General features: G+C 40.4%; 1 protein-coding gene across 2 annotated transcripts in view; it reads right to left on the bottom strand.

Moving 5' to 3' along the window:
* The window catches only part of ACOT11 (acyl-CoA thioesterase 11), a 72,172-nt gene that overhangs the window by 37,619 nt on the left and 21,185 nt on the right, over window positions 1-13,368 (bottom strand). Inside the window, exons 1-3 of one of the 2 annotated variants that reach the window (XM_034415147.3) lie at window positions 10,827-11,172; window positions 10,150-10,342; window positions 3,400-3,469 (exon numbers count right to left, since the gene is read on the bottom strand). In XM_034415147.3, coding sequence (XP_034271038.1) covers window positions 3,400-3,469; window positions 10,150-10,279 — 200 coding nt within the window. In that variant the 5' untranslated portion in view covers window positions 10,280-10,342; window positions 10,827-11,172. Of the gene's footprint in view, window positions 1-3,399; window positions 3,470-10,149; window positions 10,343-10,826; window positions 11,173-13,368 lie in introns of those variants that run through there. The other variant, XM_087889746.1, reaches the window with a different exon arrangement.

Below are 13,368 nucleotides of genomic sequence, written 5' to 3'. Positions count from 1 at the left end.
AATGACTTCTTTCTGTGCTTCTAAGAAACTTAGTCCAAAATGGTCGCCAAACAGCAGCTCACTCATCCAGATTCTACCCAGAGTAAACCCAAGATTTGTTATTTCTTATGGCTTAATTTGCTATACAACCCAAGCCAACCATAGTTTGTATAAAAAAGCATGGTTAGTGTGGGATGTTATTGTAATTGTAGTTCACTTTAGCAGAACTTACATGTTGGAAAATGCACAAAAAAACCCCAGCCATTATCTTTCCTTCTGTGCTCCTTCCTATTTCTCAGAAAAATTATGATACATGCACACGTTTTTAAATATTGCTATAAAATACATCAAATTCAGAGTGAAGAGAAACTATTTCTAGATTCTTTTCAGAGAATCTGAATTGTAGGACATAATAACTGAGTTATGTTTCCGTCAACTGACATCAGGGAATGCACTGATATGACAAACAGGTAGAAAATGTAATACTCCATAATTGCACTTCAGCTGAGCAATGTACTTTAGATGATTTGATCATTAAAAAACATCCCAAAGAAGACTCTTCTCTAGAGCATAAAATGAACGATCATCGTGGGCCAACTGAGTCACATTTTTGATGTTTTAGTTGTACCCTAGAAAAAGGAAACCACTTCCATTTTAAAGCATTAAGAAGGAAGTCAAACACATCTCTAAAATGAGCTCATGTGTGATTTCTAGGAGCTAAAATAATAGGTGAATAAACAACCCTTAATTTTTAAATACAGATACTTGATTTAAGACTGTATTAGAGTTGGTTCATTAGAGTCATGATGATCATAAAAGTGGTTATCCACATGATTGACCCAATTTTCTGATCATTTTTGTGGTGGTTTGCTATGAGCTGGTTTTGCCAAAAACTGAAATCAATCTTGATTTTTGGGAAAACATTCAAAAAATATGGTTACATGACAGGGGTGGGTTCTAAATTTTTTTACTACCAGTTCTGTGGGCGTGGTTTATTTTGTGGGCATGGCTTAATGGTCATGTGACAATTATTTAGGATTTAGCAGAGGTACTGGTCTACCAGGCTTTTAACTGCTTGCAGAGCTGTACCGATCTACCCATTTATTTTTGCAGGCACTGATCTACTCATGTATTTTTCCAGGCACTGGTCTATGTATTTATTTTTGTAGGCACCAGTCTACTCATTTGTTTTCTTTTAACACTGATCAGCTGTAGGGTGGCCCTTTGAAGCCCTGCTGCAAGTGTTTAAACAGTTTTTTTCCCTCTAGCCATCAGCTGGAACTCAGGAGAAGCAATAGATTGGGGATGGGGCCAAATAAAAGGTAAGAATAACGTGGGGGTGGGGGGACGGGGGGGACAGAACCGCTTCGGTGATGTCATATCGTTACCGCTACCGGCTCGGTGGAACCGGGCCGAACCAGGAGGAACCCACCACTGTGACATGATTGTAAGATTCTGCAAACAGCCATAAATGTGGACTAGTTCCAAGAGCCCAACATGTGGCCACATGATCACCAAGGCCCCTGGACAACGGAATTGGATCATAAGTACCACCTGGAGGTTCTAAACTCAAATGGTCACTAAGTGATAACTGATGATGGTGATAGTTTCACAATCACCTATGTGCCCCCAAATAGTCAGTTTCTTTTGGAGTCTAGACTCAAAGAACATCGAGAAGGTGCAGAAAATGAGTAGGGACATTTAGCTATTTCAGGGCAGCAGTGGGTTAGGAGACCAGTAGCCTATTCTACTGTACAAATGTGTACTGCAAAGGTTCATACCAGACTTCATTCTTTCCACATGACTCCCAAGGAGAATCTATAAGCAGCTGTCTGACATAAAAATGGGAGGAGGTGAAAAAAACGAAAGTGTGAAAAAGAAGCCACATATCACAATAAAAAGATACTCTCCATAACACAGTTTCAGTAGGATCCAAGGGATGTAATATTTCATCAAGGAATAACAGAATTCCATCCACAGTTCTGAGAACGTTACTGGGGATATGCTCTGAAGGTCCCACACATCAGATAAATTTACTGAATGACACCCTATCATCCATTGTCCGGTGTGTCTTCCTTTAAAATTCTGCCCAACAATTACTTCTTTGGTGTTTTTCGTTCTTCAGGTGCCATAACTTGTTTCATTTTAATGCCAGGTCATAAGTCAATAAGAATTTATTGATGGGAACTTCATATTTTAAATTCAGAATAGTGTTTCCCCTCCAATTTACACTATTCAAAAATATTTTCAAGCATTTGATGCTTTTAATATTTATTTTCCGCTATGCAAACAGGGATTCATGTGCATTATGCTTTATGGCTATCTATTTTTGGATGTTACTCAAGAGAGCTGTGGCATAGGATAACTAATAAAAGGAAAGGAAAATAATGTATCAATTAAAAGAAATAACCCACTCCTACAAGAACATTATGCCAGACTGCTCTTAAAGCTGTATTAAATTATTTCTGTAAAGAAAATAGATGAGGAAGATATTAAAAATAGCAGACGAAATGGGACTAATGCCCATTTCAATTTTGCTTATGTTCAACGTATCTATTCAAATACCTACATCTTTTCATTGGTAAAGAACTGACTTTACAGATAGTCCTTGACTAACAACAGTCGCTTAGTGACCGTTCAAAGTTACAACAGCACAGAAAAATATGACTTATGACCGTTTTCAGAACGTTGTTGGTACAAGCCCTGGGTTTTCCAATAACATGAGTAAATAATTCCATGTTAGATAAGTAAACAGTCTGACCCAGGAACAAATAGCTTCCTATGTCTTCTTTAGGCTGGAATAAATACAATTGCTTAATTGAAGGGAAGATGGGCATGTTAAAATGCATAATTACTCTCGGTATCATCAAAATGTGCTGGAATTCCATATTTGGGTGTTGGCTCCTTCTTAATAAGCAAAACCCCAAAGCTGTATCCTATGTTCCAATATCATCCTTTTCTAGAGGTCTGGTGCACAACAGCAAAGGCAGCATGTTTTCAATGGCTGAAAGCATTTTCCTGGAGAAATAACTTAAAACTATTCCAAAATGGACCCCTGCAGTTGAAACAACCCTGTGGTTCTCCTGTTCTTCAGAGAAGCCTACATGAATGCCTTTCAACATTAAGAAAAGCCAAAGACCATCATTATTTGCACAGTATTCTCAGTTAAGAATATAAAACGCCACCACAGTTGAAATGCTGTCCCGCCCTCCTGCTTAACTAATAGGTCACATGCACATTTCCCCCCCCCTTAATATTGTTCATTGGCTCCATGACTGAGAATTGGCAAAGTTATTTAGACTATAAAAAGCTAATTAATGTGATACAGATTTCGTCTACTTCTTCATTTGCTGAAAGCACCAGGAAACATCTATTTAAAAGCCAGTTGAACAGCAAAAGGCAAGGAAGTGAGGCAGTTACCTAATTGTGTGCTCAAAATAGATATCATCCACTGAAGCTGTGACGCAAGGGCAGCCTGCATGACTCTCAGCTGAAAAGACAAACAAACCACATTAGTTATGTACATCATTGCACCAAAGAGAGCTTTTCCCCCTCCTTCACTGCAATTAGGTTTAGAATGGAAACAAGAAATCCTAGTTGCTAGAGCACAATCTACCCCATGGTACAAATTCTATTGTGCAAGAATTATGGGGTCCAATACACGAGGCTTCTCCAGAAAAGAGGATTTACAGGACAGGGAAAAATTCCAGGCACGTGAATACGCTGTTGCCCAGAAAGCTTATTGATGAAAGGCCACTGAATCTGAAAAGAGGGTTCAGCTTTTTTTTTGTTTGTTTGCAATGCCAACTCCAAAAGATTGCTAAGCTTTCCAACACTCCCTTTACTAAAAGGTTACCCACCTCTTCTAATATAGGGATTATTTCTAGAGTTTTATGGGCAGTTCTAGCTTGCAAGCCTCAATTTCATTTCACAGGCAGTTGTTTAAGAATTGTATAAGAAACTACACAAGAACAGCCTCTATCAACAGATGTGTTAGATCATATTTAATTTAATGTGAGAACAGTCAAAAGCCATTTAACTATTTTAACTGCCATGTTAAGGTTTAACTGAGGAAACTGTAAGGGACAATTTTAATTAACAATGCTTATTTTACTTGGTGGGAGTAAAGAAGAGCTTCCACATATATAGCTTATCTTCTGCTCTTCAGAAGATAGTTAAATATGGGAGAAAGTAGGAGCCTAGTCTCACTACCTCTTCCTGACATTATTCACCTGACAAAATTTAGAAGCCAGGCCAAAGATGCAAGCTTGCTTTTATTCTCTGCTGTAATCCAAATGCCAGTTGCCAGTTTCAGAATTCTTGTTGTTAAAGATTTTAATGGCAAGTAAATGGCTGAGATTCGTATCTTTGGTTATAATCCATTACCAGCTAATCGTATCAGCTAGATTCTAACCCTTTGGAGACAGGAGGTGTGCCCAGGCTCTGATTAGAGATGAAAATTTGCAAAAATATTTGGGTTATGGAAAATTGCAATTAATGGGAAAATGTTACAAAAAGTCTATTCTGACCAGATTTAATTTGAAAGGGAAATAATTAATAGAAACAACTATGAAAATGTTTCTTTAGATGAAATTGAAAGCAGAGAACGTTTTATTAGGAAGCTTGGAGGCTTACTGTGTCAGTTACATACACTATATGTGTGTGTTTAATCACTGCTTAGAAAGGGCCCCAAAATCAACATGATTAAATAGTAAAATGAAAGAAACTCAAGAGTCCAACGCTGCTCACATGCTTTCTTCCCAGGGGTTTCTCTGAATCCTTATCCTATACAACTTTCTTATACTATATTATATAAGACTGCTAATAACTGTAATGAAAAAAGAGGGAAGCTTAAAAGACAGCTAGTAGGGTTAACAGTTTCACTGGGTACACTGACTACACTAATGTGCCGTAATAAAACATAAGATAATTTTGTTAGTTATTTTTATTTCCTTTTTTCTCCCACCATAGTTTTTATAAATAACTCAAGGTGTTGAGTATTTCCTTCCTTCTCCTATTTCTCCTACAACAACAGCCTTGTGAGGTAGGTTGGGCTGAGAGAGAATGACTAGGCCCAAAGTCACCAAGCCAGCTTTTCAACTCCTTAAATATTTGAAGAGTTTATATTTTAGTAAATACACAGTAGCCTTTTAAAAGCCAGATTAAATGTGTTGCCATCAACTACTGTATGGTAGATTTTTTTAAAAAAAAATCCAATTTCTCAGAGATTTTGTCCCTGTAATGGTATTGATCCTGAAACAATAAAATACAATATTTTATTGTCTTGTGAACTATATCTGAACCATTGCTCTGGATAGAACATCTCAGTAATCATAACAAAAATTGAGATAGATGTACTATTTATTATAAATTCATTCAATAATTTCTTTAAAGATTGTGTGAAATCGATTAACTACCAATATTCTATTTATCTCTCTTTTTAAAAGAAGTCTCTTTACAAGTTTTCAGATCCAGACAGCAATGAGGAAATTAGTTATTCTTAACTTCTATCTCAGACACTCTAAAAGAAAGTGTTTTCCTAAAATAATGTTAGCATTTTTAAATATAAACAAAAAGCCCTTGCTGAGGAACAAATTAGTATGGCTTCCTGCCCAGGGAATTTCTAAAACTGATGTCAAATTGCCTAGCATGAAAATTATGAGAAATGAAGTATTTACAGAAGGCTTTTTAACTGAAAAACCTTTGCAACCAGTTTTATTCATCTTATTCAAATGTGAACAGAAGTGAGACAGCTAAATAAATATAAGTTATTTCAAATGGTGCTATATAAGCTGTTTGAACAGGCAAAAAAAATGACAATTATGATTTCCTATATATAAGGGTAACACTGTATTTGAAGAGTGATATAACAATCAAACAAAAGACTGAGATCTTGTCATGGTCACTCACTTTGGAGCAGGTAGCAGAAGAAATAAAACAAGGATTGAACACTTGTTGGGTGACATTTAAGTAGCTATTCTTTCTCCTCTCAGCAAATCTCCCAGGGCTGATGTTGAGGGAAATGACTAGATAGACAATACAGGTAGTCCTCAACGTACGACCACAATTGAGCCTAAAATTTATGTTGCTAAGTGAGATATTTGTTAAGTGAGTTTTGCCCCATTTTATGACTTTTCTTGTCACATTTGTTAAGTGATTCACTGCAGTAATTAAATTAGTAACCCGGTTGTTAAGTCAATCTGGTTTCCCCATTGACTTTGCTTCTCAGAAGGTTGCAAGAGGTGAACACTTGAACCTGGGACACTGCAATCGTCATAAATATGAGTCAGTTATCAAGCATCCGAATGTAAATCATGTGACCATGGGGATGCTGCAAGTCAAAAGCCTGAAAAATGGTCATTGATCACTTTTTTCAGTGCCGTTATAACTTCGAAGTCACTAAGTGAACTGTTGTAAATTGAGGACTACCTGTGTGTTATATGAAGAATATATTTGACATTGAAACTGGATAAATCTTAATATTTTTCATTAATCAGTGGTGCATTGTATTTAAAAGATGTCCCACTAAAGTGTCAGTACATTTTTTTGTTGAGCAGCAAAGATGATTAAAAGAGTAAAATGACAGAGGTATTTATAATGATGATACGGATGAAATGAATACATTTTGATTAAAGTCAAAGTGCTATTGCTATTCAGGAAATCATATGGCAATAAATTCAGGCAAAGAAATATACTAATGCCTAATTAATTTATGGAAGTCACTGCTAGTGGTCTGGTGATGACCACTACTTTAAGGTACTTTTAAAAAAAGTAATAAACAGCTTCAAGAAAGAGAACAGCTAAAGGAAACCTCTCCAGCCAAAAACAGTTTGCCTTTAAAAAATAGATACCAGGAAAGCTAAGTGTTGCAGCCTTCATATCCTAGCTACAAGGTTGCCTCCAAATCAATCTGTTGTTAAAAAATAGGGTAGATCCTGTTATTTTTTTACATATTAATCTGAAAGGAATTTTATGGTTAAGACAACCTTTCTATGCAGCTTAAATTGTGGCATGATAATATTCAAGCATTCGCTTGATTTAAAAAGTTGAGCTGTATTAGCAGAACTTGAATTCATTGTTGTCTATCTCTTTGATTAATTGCCTTACAAATGAAGAAGAAGGGAAGTTTCATAAAGCTATATGAGTAGACAAGAGTTAAGGTCCTTTGCAGGAAATATGTGATCCTGAAAAGTTCATCCAATTATAATTTCTGGGCAAGCTGGTTAGGTCTGTGGAAGTAACTTAAAAGTAAAAGGTCTGCAAAAGCAAATACTTGCATGCTACAATCACCTTTCTTCAGTTGTTTCTGTGGGGCCCACTAGGTCTGGCAGGGTAGCATACTCTGGTTCCTGTCTATTAAGAAGTGCCACTTGGCAGGACCAAGGAAGTGGGCCTTCTCTGTTGAAGTGCCCACTCTTTTTTAAACAACATGCACCGTGAGATTTCTTTAACCCTAGTTCTGCAACTATTTCATAAGTTCGTGAAGACTAGATGTTCCTCCAGATATGAAGCCTGTAGATTGGGTAAGTCTATTGTTGATGTTTTCTTTGGCATGAGGTGACTGCCTGGAGGCGTCACTGTGTTATTATTGTTTATTTTGTTAGACATCATTTTTGTTTTGTTGGTTTTTACTTCTATTCCCCATCCAGAGTTAAGATGGCAAAAATGGATGGCTATATAAAATTGATAGAATACTCCCTCCAAGTATTTTGGACCACCAGTCCTTTCAGACCCATCCAGTAATACCAAAATACATATACATATTATACATAATATTCCAATATTATTTGGAGGAAACTAGATTCCTATTTCTCCACCCATTGGGCTGTTATCTGCTTCTAACCTGGTGATGGTCAGCAAGCAAATTAATGAGAGGATAGAGAACAGTGGTAGATGGGCCATCTTCTCTAGCCACTCCCCCCAAACCTTGTCAATGTTCCTATATTCATTGGCCACATGTAGGCTTAACCATAACTTTGCTTTCAGAATACAGAATAACAGAGTTGGGAGGGACTTTGGAGGTCTTCTAGTCCAACCCACTGCTCAAGCAGGAGTCCCTGCACCCAGTGGTGAAATTCAAATTTTTTTTTAGTACCAGTTCTGTGGGCGTGGTGTGGCTTTGTGGGTGTGGCTTTGTGGGCATGGCAGAGGAAGGATACTGCATTTCCACCCCACTCCAGGGGAAGGATACTGCAAAATCCCCATTCCCTCCCCACTCCTGGGGGAAGGATATTGCAAAATCTCTATTCCCACCGCACTCTGGGACCAGCCAGAGGTGGTATCTGCGGGTTCTCCGAACTACTCAAAATTTCTGCTACTGGTTCTCCAGAACCTGTCAGAACCTGCTGGATTTCACCTGCCTGCACCATTTCAGGCAAATGGTTGTCCAATCTCTTCTTAAAAGCCTCCAATGCTGGAACACTCAGGACTTCTAGAGGCAAATCATTCCATTGATTAATTGTTCTCACTGTCAGGAAATAGTTTTTAGTTCTAGGTTGGATCTCCCTTTTGATAAGTTTCCATCTGCACAGATGCTTTGGAGAATAGGTTGACCCCCTCTTCTTTGTCCCTGCCCCTCAAATACAGGTAATCCTCAATTTACAATAGTTTGTTTAGTGACTGTTCAAAGTTACCATGGAGCTGAGAAAAGTGATTTATGACCATTTTTCACACTTACGACCATTGCAGCATCCCCATGGTCATGTGATTAAAACTCAGATGCTTGGCAACTGACTCATATTTATGACAGTTGCAGTGTCCCGGGGTCATCTTTTGTAACCTTCTGACAAGGAAAATCAATGGGGAAGCCAGTAACAACCTTGTTACTAACTTTAACAACTGTCGTGATTCACTTAACAAGTGTGGGAAGAGAGGTCATAAAATGGGGAAAAATTCACTTAACAGATGTCTTATTTAGCAACATAAATTTTGGGCTCAATAGTGATCATAAGTCAAGGACTATCTGGTATTGGAAGATTGCTATCATATCACACCCCTTGTCCTTCTCTTAGTTAGACTAGACAAACTTGAAACTCTCCCAATGCCCAAGTTAACGATTTTTGAAATCCACCCTCAGGGCCCCAATTATCATGCATGCCATCCCTTGCAAAGCACACCTGGAAGGGAATGGGGCAACCAGGGGTGAAATCCAGCAGGTTCTGAGAGGTTCTGGAGAACTGGTAGTGGAAATTTTCAGCAGTTCTGAGAACCAGCAAATACCACCTCTGGCTGGCCCCCGAGTGGGGTGGGAATGGAGATTTTGCAATATCCTTCCCCTGGGAGTGGGAGGGAATGGGGATTTTGCAGTACCCTTCCCCTGCCACGCCCACCAAGCCACACCACTCCCACCAAGCCACGCCGACAGAACCGGTAGTAAAAAAAGAGCCGAGGTGGCGCAGTGGTTAGGGTGCAGTACTGCAGCTACTTCAGCTGACTGCTAGTTCAGCAGATCAGCGGATCAAATCTCACCAGCTCAAGGTTGATTCAGCCTTCCATCCTTCCGGGGTGGATAAAATGAGGACCCAGATTGTTGGGGGCAATATGCTATTTAGTATACTGTTGATAGTTGTAAGCCGCCCAGAGTCCTCAGAGAGTGGGCGGCATAGAAATATGATTAATAAATAAAAAAAATAAAAATAAAAAATTTGGATTTCACCACTGGGGACAACTCTCACCACAGCCAACTTGCAGCAAGCAAGGCCAACTCTCGGCAAGACAACTCGTGGCAGGACAATTTAACAATTCTTATTTAATTGTTTCAAATAAATAAAAATCATTTTAATTTTTGCCATGCAACTTTTATCCTGCCCCTCTCCTTTTGCATCCTTTCTTTAATGATTCTGTTCCACCATATCTTTAAATATTAGTGTTAACTCTTGTCCCGCGGCGAATTGGTGTGTGCAGCGAGTTGGCCTTGGCAGGTTTGTCATGGCGAGCCGGCTGTGGTGAATTGTCATAGAGCCCGCCTGAAAACACCCACTCCTGCCGGCCGACGGCTCCCCACTTCGAAGAGCCTCTTCCCTAACCCACCCGGTCTACCTTAAGAGCGCTGCGCCGCCGCGCTCGGCCCACCCGCGGGCTCGCCCGTTTGATCCAGCCCAGGGCGGGTTGCCAAGAAACGCGTTCCCGCCCCTCCGTCTGCCAGAGGCCGGGAGAGCAAGCGCGGCTTACCCGAAAGACAGGCGACCGTGTCGATCCACTTCAGCAGCTGCCCGATGCTGAGCTCCCCGTGGTGGTTGCTATGGCACGGCTGCACGATCTGACTCATCTGCACCTCGGTGGGGTTCCGGTAGCTGTCCATGGCGGGCTGCGGAGGCGCCGACTCTGCCGCCGTCGTCGCCGCCGCCGCCGCCGCCGTGCGACCCTGAAGGAGGGGAGGGGGGGGGAGACAGAGCCGGTCGGGAGAAAGAGAACAAAGCGAGTCACCTCCTGAGGGGGGGAAAAAAAATATCAAACGCAACCGGAGCCTCGCAGCCGCTGGAGCCCCGCTCGGTCCCGTTCGCGATTCCCGGTGATCTCCGGGTCGGCGAATTAGAAGCGCAGCGCTCACACCCCGATTCGCAATTACGCCGTCGTATTCCCGGCTCGGCACAATCCGAAAGTTCAGACTTCGGGAATTGCCTTCTCCCAAATCTGGCTGGACTAAATAATTCGGCCAAGGCAAAGAGAAAGGCCGGCAATTCTGGAAGTTAGATCGCAATCCGAGGCGAGAATCCTCTCCACCGTTTCGTCCATTAGGAGTGCCTCTCTTCCACCCCCAACCCCCCGGCTTGACTTTTGCTATGGGGAAACCCAACCAAACCCTCCCTCCTTTCTCCAGTTAACTAAAGACGGCAGGTAAAAATTACCCCCGTCCGTTCACGAATTGCAGGCGAAGGAAAAGACTGCAGCCATTCGCTTGAATGGCAAAAAACCAACCGCCCCGCACTGGATCCCCTTCCGGAGAGTGAATTTGCCAAGCGACAGGGCAACCTGAGCTTTCGCGGAAGTTGGGCTGGGTGCGTGTAAAGAATATAGTAAGAGTGGAAAAAGTGAGCAACCGACGCTTGCCGTCCAACGTTTTCCTCTTGCCTTAAGAATTCTCCTACGGAAGAGAGAAGCTCTGGTGCAATCCTTAATCAGAGACAATACTGGTCAAACGAGTCCCGGATTAATCCCGAGAGTTTTAGGAAGGCTACTCCTTATGCCCCTCCCACGACGAAACCCATTCTTTCGATTATACTGTACTTGGAACTGGGTTCACTTTTTTCTAACTTGGGCTCTTTGGTGCTCTCTGAGCTTGGTTTTCATGCAGACGGGTTTTTTAGCCATCTAGGTAGGTATGCTCATCAGTGCATGTTGATGGTGTTACCTAGTTGGGTAAGGAAATGTCTGCAAAAAAAAACAGCGAAGCTCAGAGAGCACCAAGGACCCCACAGTTCAACCCTGAGCCACAAATGTTCTCTTCTTCACGTAGTTCTCAACTTGCTATGGTTCATTTAGTGACTGTTTGAAATTATAGCAGCATGAAAAAAGTGACAGGACCATTTTTCACGCTTATGACAGTTGCAGCATCCCCATGTGGTCATGTGGTCAAAATTCAGATGCTTGGCAACTAGCTCATATTCATGACAGTTGTGTCCTGGGCTCACGGGAGCACTTTTTGTGCTAATAAGCAAAATCAATGGAGAAGCCAGATTCACTTAACAATCGGGTTACTAACTTAACAACTGCAGTGATTTACTTAACAACTGTGGCAAGAAAAGTCGTAAAACGGGGCAAAATTCACTTAAATGTTTCACTTAGCAACATAAGCTTTGGCTTCAATTGTGGTCGTAAGTTGAGGACTACGTGTATTGGTTTCTTTTCAAATGCCTACATTTTTATGCTGGGCGCTGACAACGTTTTGTTAGATCCTAATGGAGATCAATGCCATCTAACCAGTACTGTGTTATTAAAAATGAATGACGATACTCCCTTCGCCATGAAGTTACATGTTGATGGTGTTTGTGATTCATCCCATATCTAATGTTTCTTCATGGTCATAAGACTGATGTGGAAAACATGATGGATGAGAATGGGAAATTCTTCCTCCTCACTTTTTATTGGTTAATGATGTTTGATACAGACCATACTGTTTCGGGTGTATGAACAGTTCTCTCCCAGAAGACAAGTTTAGCAACAGCACAACAATATTAAGAGCTTTTCTCACACTCCAGGGCACAACACATTTTCTATTTTGTGTCACAGAACTGTGCAACCTGTGGCCAACAGCCTTGAGAATAAATTTCGAGAGTTGTTAACAGGTTGTAATGTAACAGGAGTGGGCCAAATTAAGAACCTGGCAGTCCCTCAGCACATTTATCTTTGTAGTAGTAGCAAGAGCCTAAAAAACATAGAGTTATAAAGATATTCCCTGGCCTTACATTCTCCAACACAATGCAAGGAATAAATTGAAGTATACACATAATAAAGTAGCAATAATGTCTTAAATGCATTTAATTTGGGGGATGTAGAATTTTCTGATTTTACTACTCCAGTCAATATTTTCAGGGGTTTTTTAATGGGTCCCCAAAGTTTCATAAGCCCTAGGCCATGCATATGTTGTGCCTAATGGATAACACAGGCATGAGTCAGAAGGGGAAATGCTAAGGCTATGCAAACTAACAAAAAATGTGCAAAATATGCCTTTAAAACCTCTTCACAAAGTGTGGCTCTAAAATACACACACAATCTGGGGTTTTTGGTAACCTGGACAAGTTTCCACAGCCAAATAAGGCCTAAAAGACCTAACACAATGTGACTTGATAAAGAAAACTGTTGCCTCCCTGGTGTAAATTGCATAGTTGGAATTAATTCTACATGTAGGATTATTTAAATTTATACCAAAATTAAATACAGGTAGTCTTCAACATACAACCATAGTAAAGGTAGCCCTCAATTTACTAACATAGTTAAGCCCAAAATTTCTGTTGCTAAATAAGACAATTAAGCGAGTCTTGCCCCATTTTCTGATCTTTCTTGCCACAGGTTGTTCAATGGATCACTGCAGTTAAATTAGTAACATGATTGTTCAGTGAATCTGGCTTTCCCATTGACTTTGCAGGTCACAAAAAGTGATCACATGATCCCAGGTCACACATATGAGTCAGTTGCCAAGCATCTTAATTTTGATCATGTCAGGATTCCAAGTAACTCCATAGAAAGCCGAACTCCAAGGCAGACAAGTTCCTCGAAGAACAATTTTATTGAAGATATCATATTGGCACAAGCTGGTGAAAACTGACTCTGAAAGTTCCTGCAGTTTTCACCTGATTAAAATGTGAAAGTTCTCCCTTTCCCCAAACAATCAGTCACATTGTCCAATCAAGGTGCTGGCTGGTTGCCTGGATACAGTGCTCCTCCTCTACC

Source organism: Pantherophis guttatus, chromosome 3, assembly GCF_059756535.1.
Source record: "Pantherophis guttatus breed Tessera chromosome 3, ASM5975653v1, whole genome shotgun sequence".
Lineage (NCBI taxonomy): Eukaryota > Metazoa > Chordata > Lepidosauria > Squamata > Colubridae > Pantherophis > Pantherophis guttatus.
The sequence above is the reverse complement of the archived record's forward strand: the minus strand, read 5'-3'. Positions and strand labels throughout refer to the sequence as shown.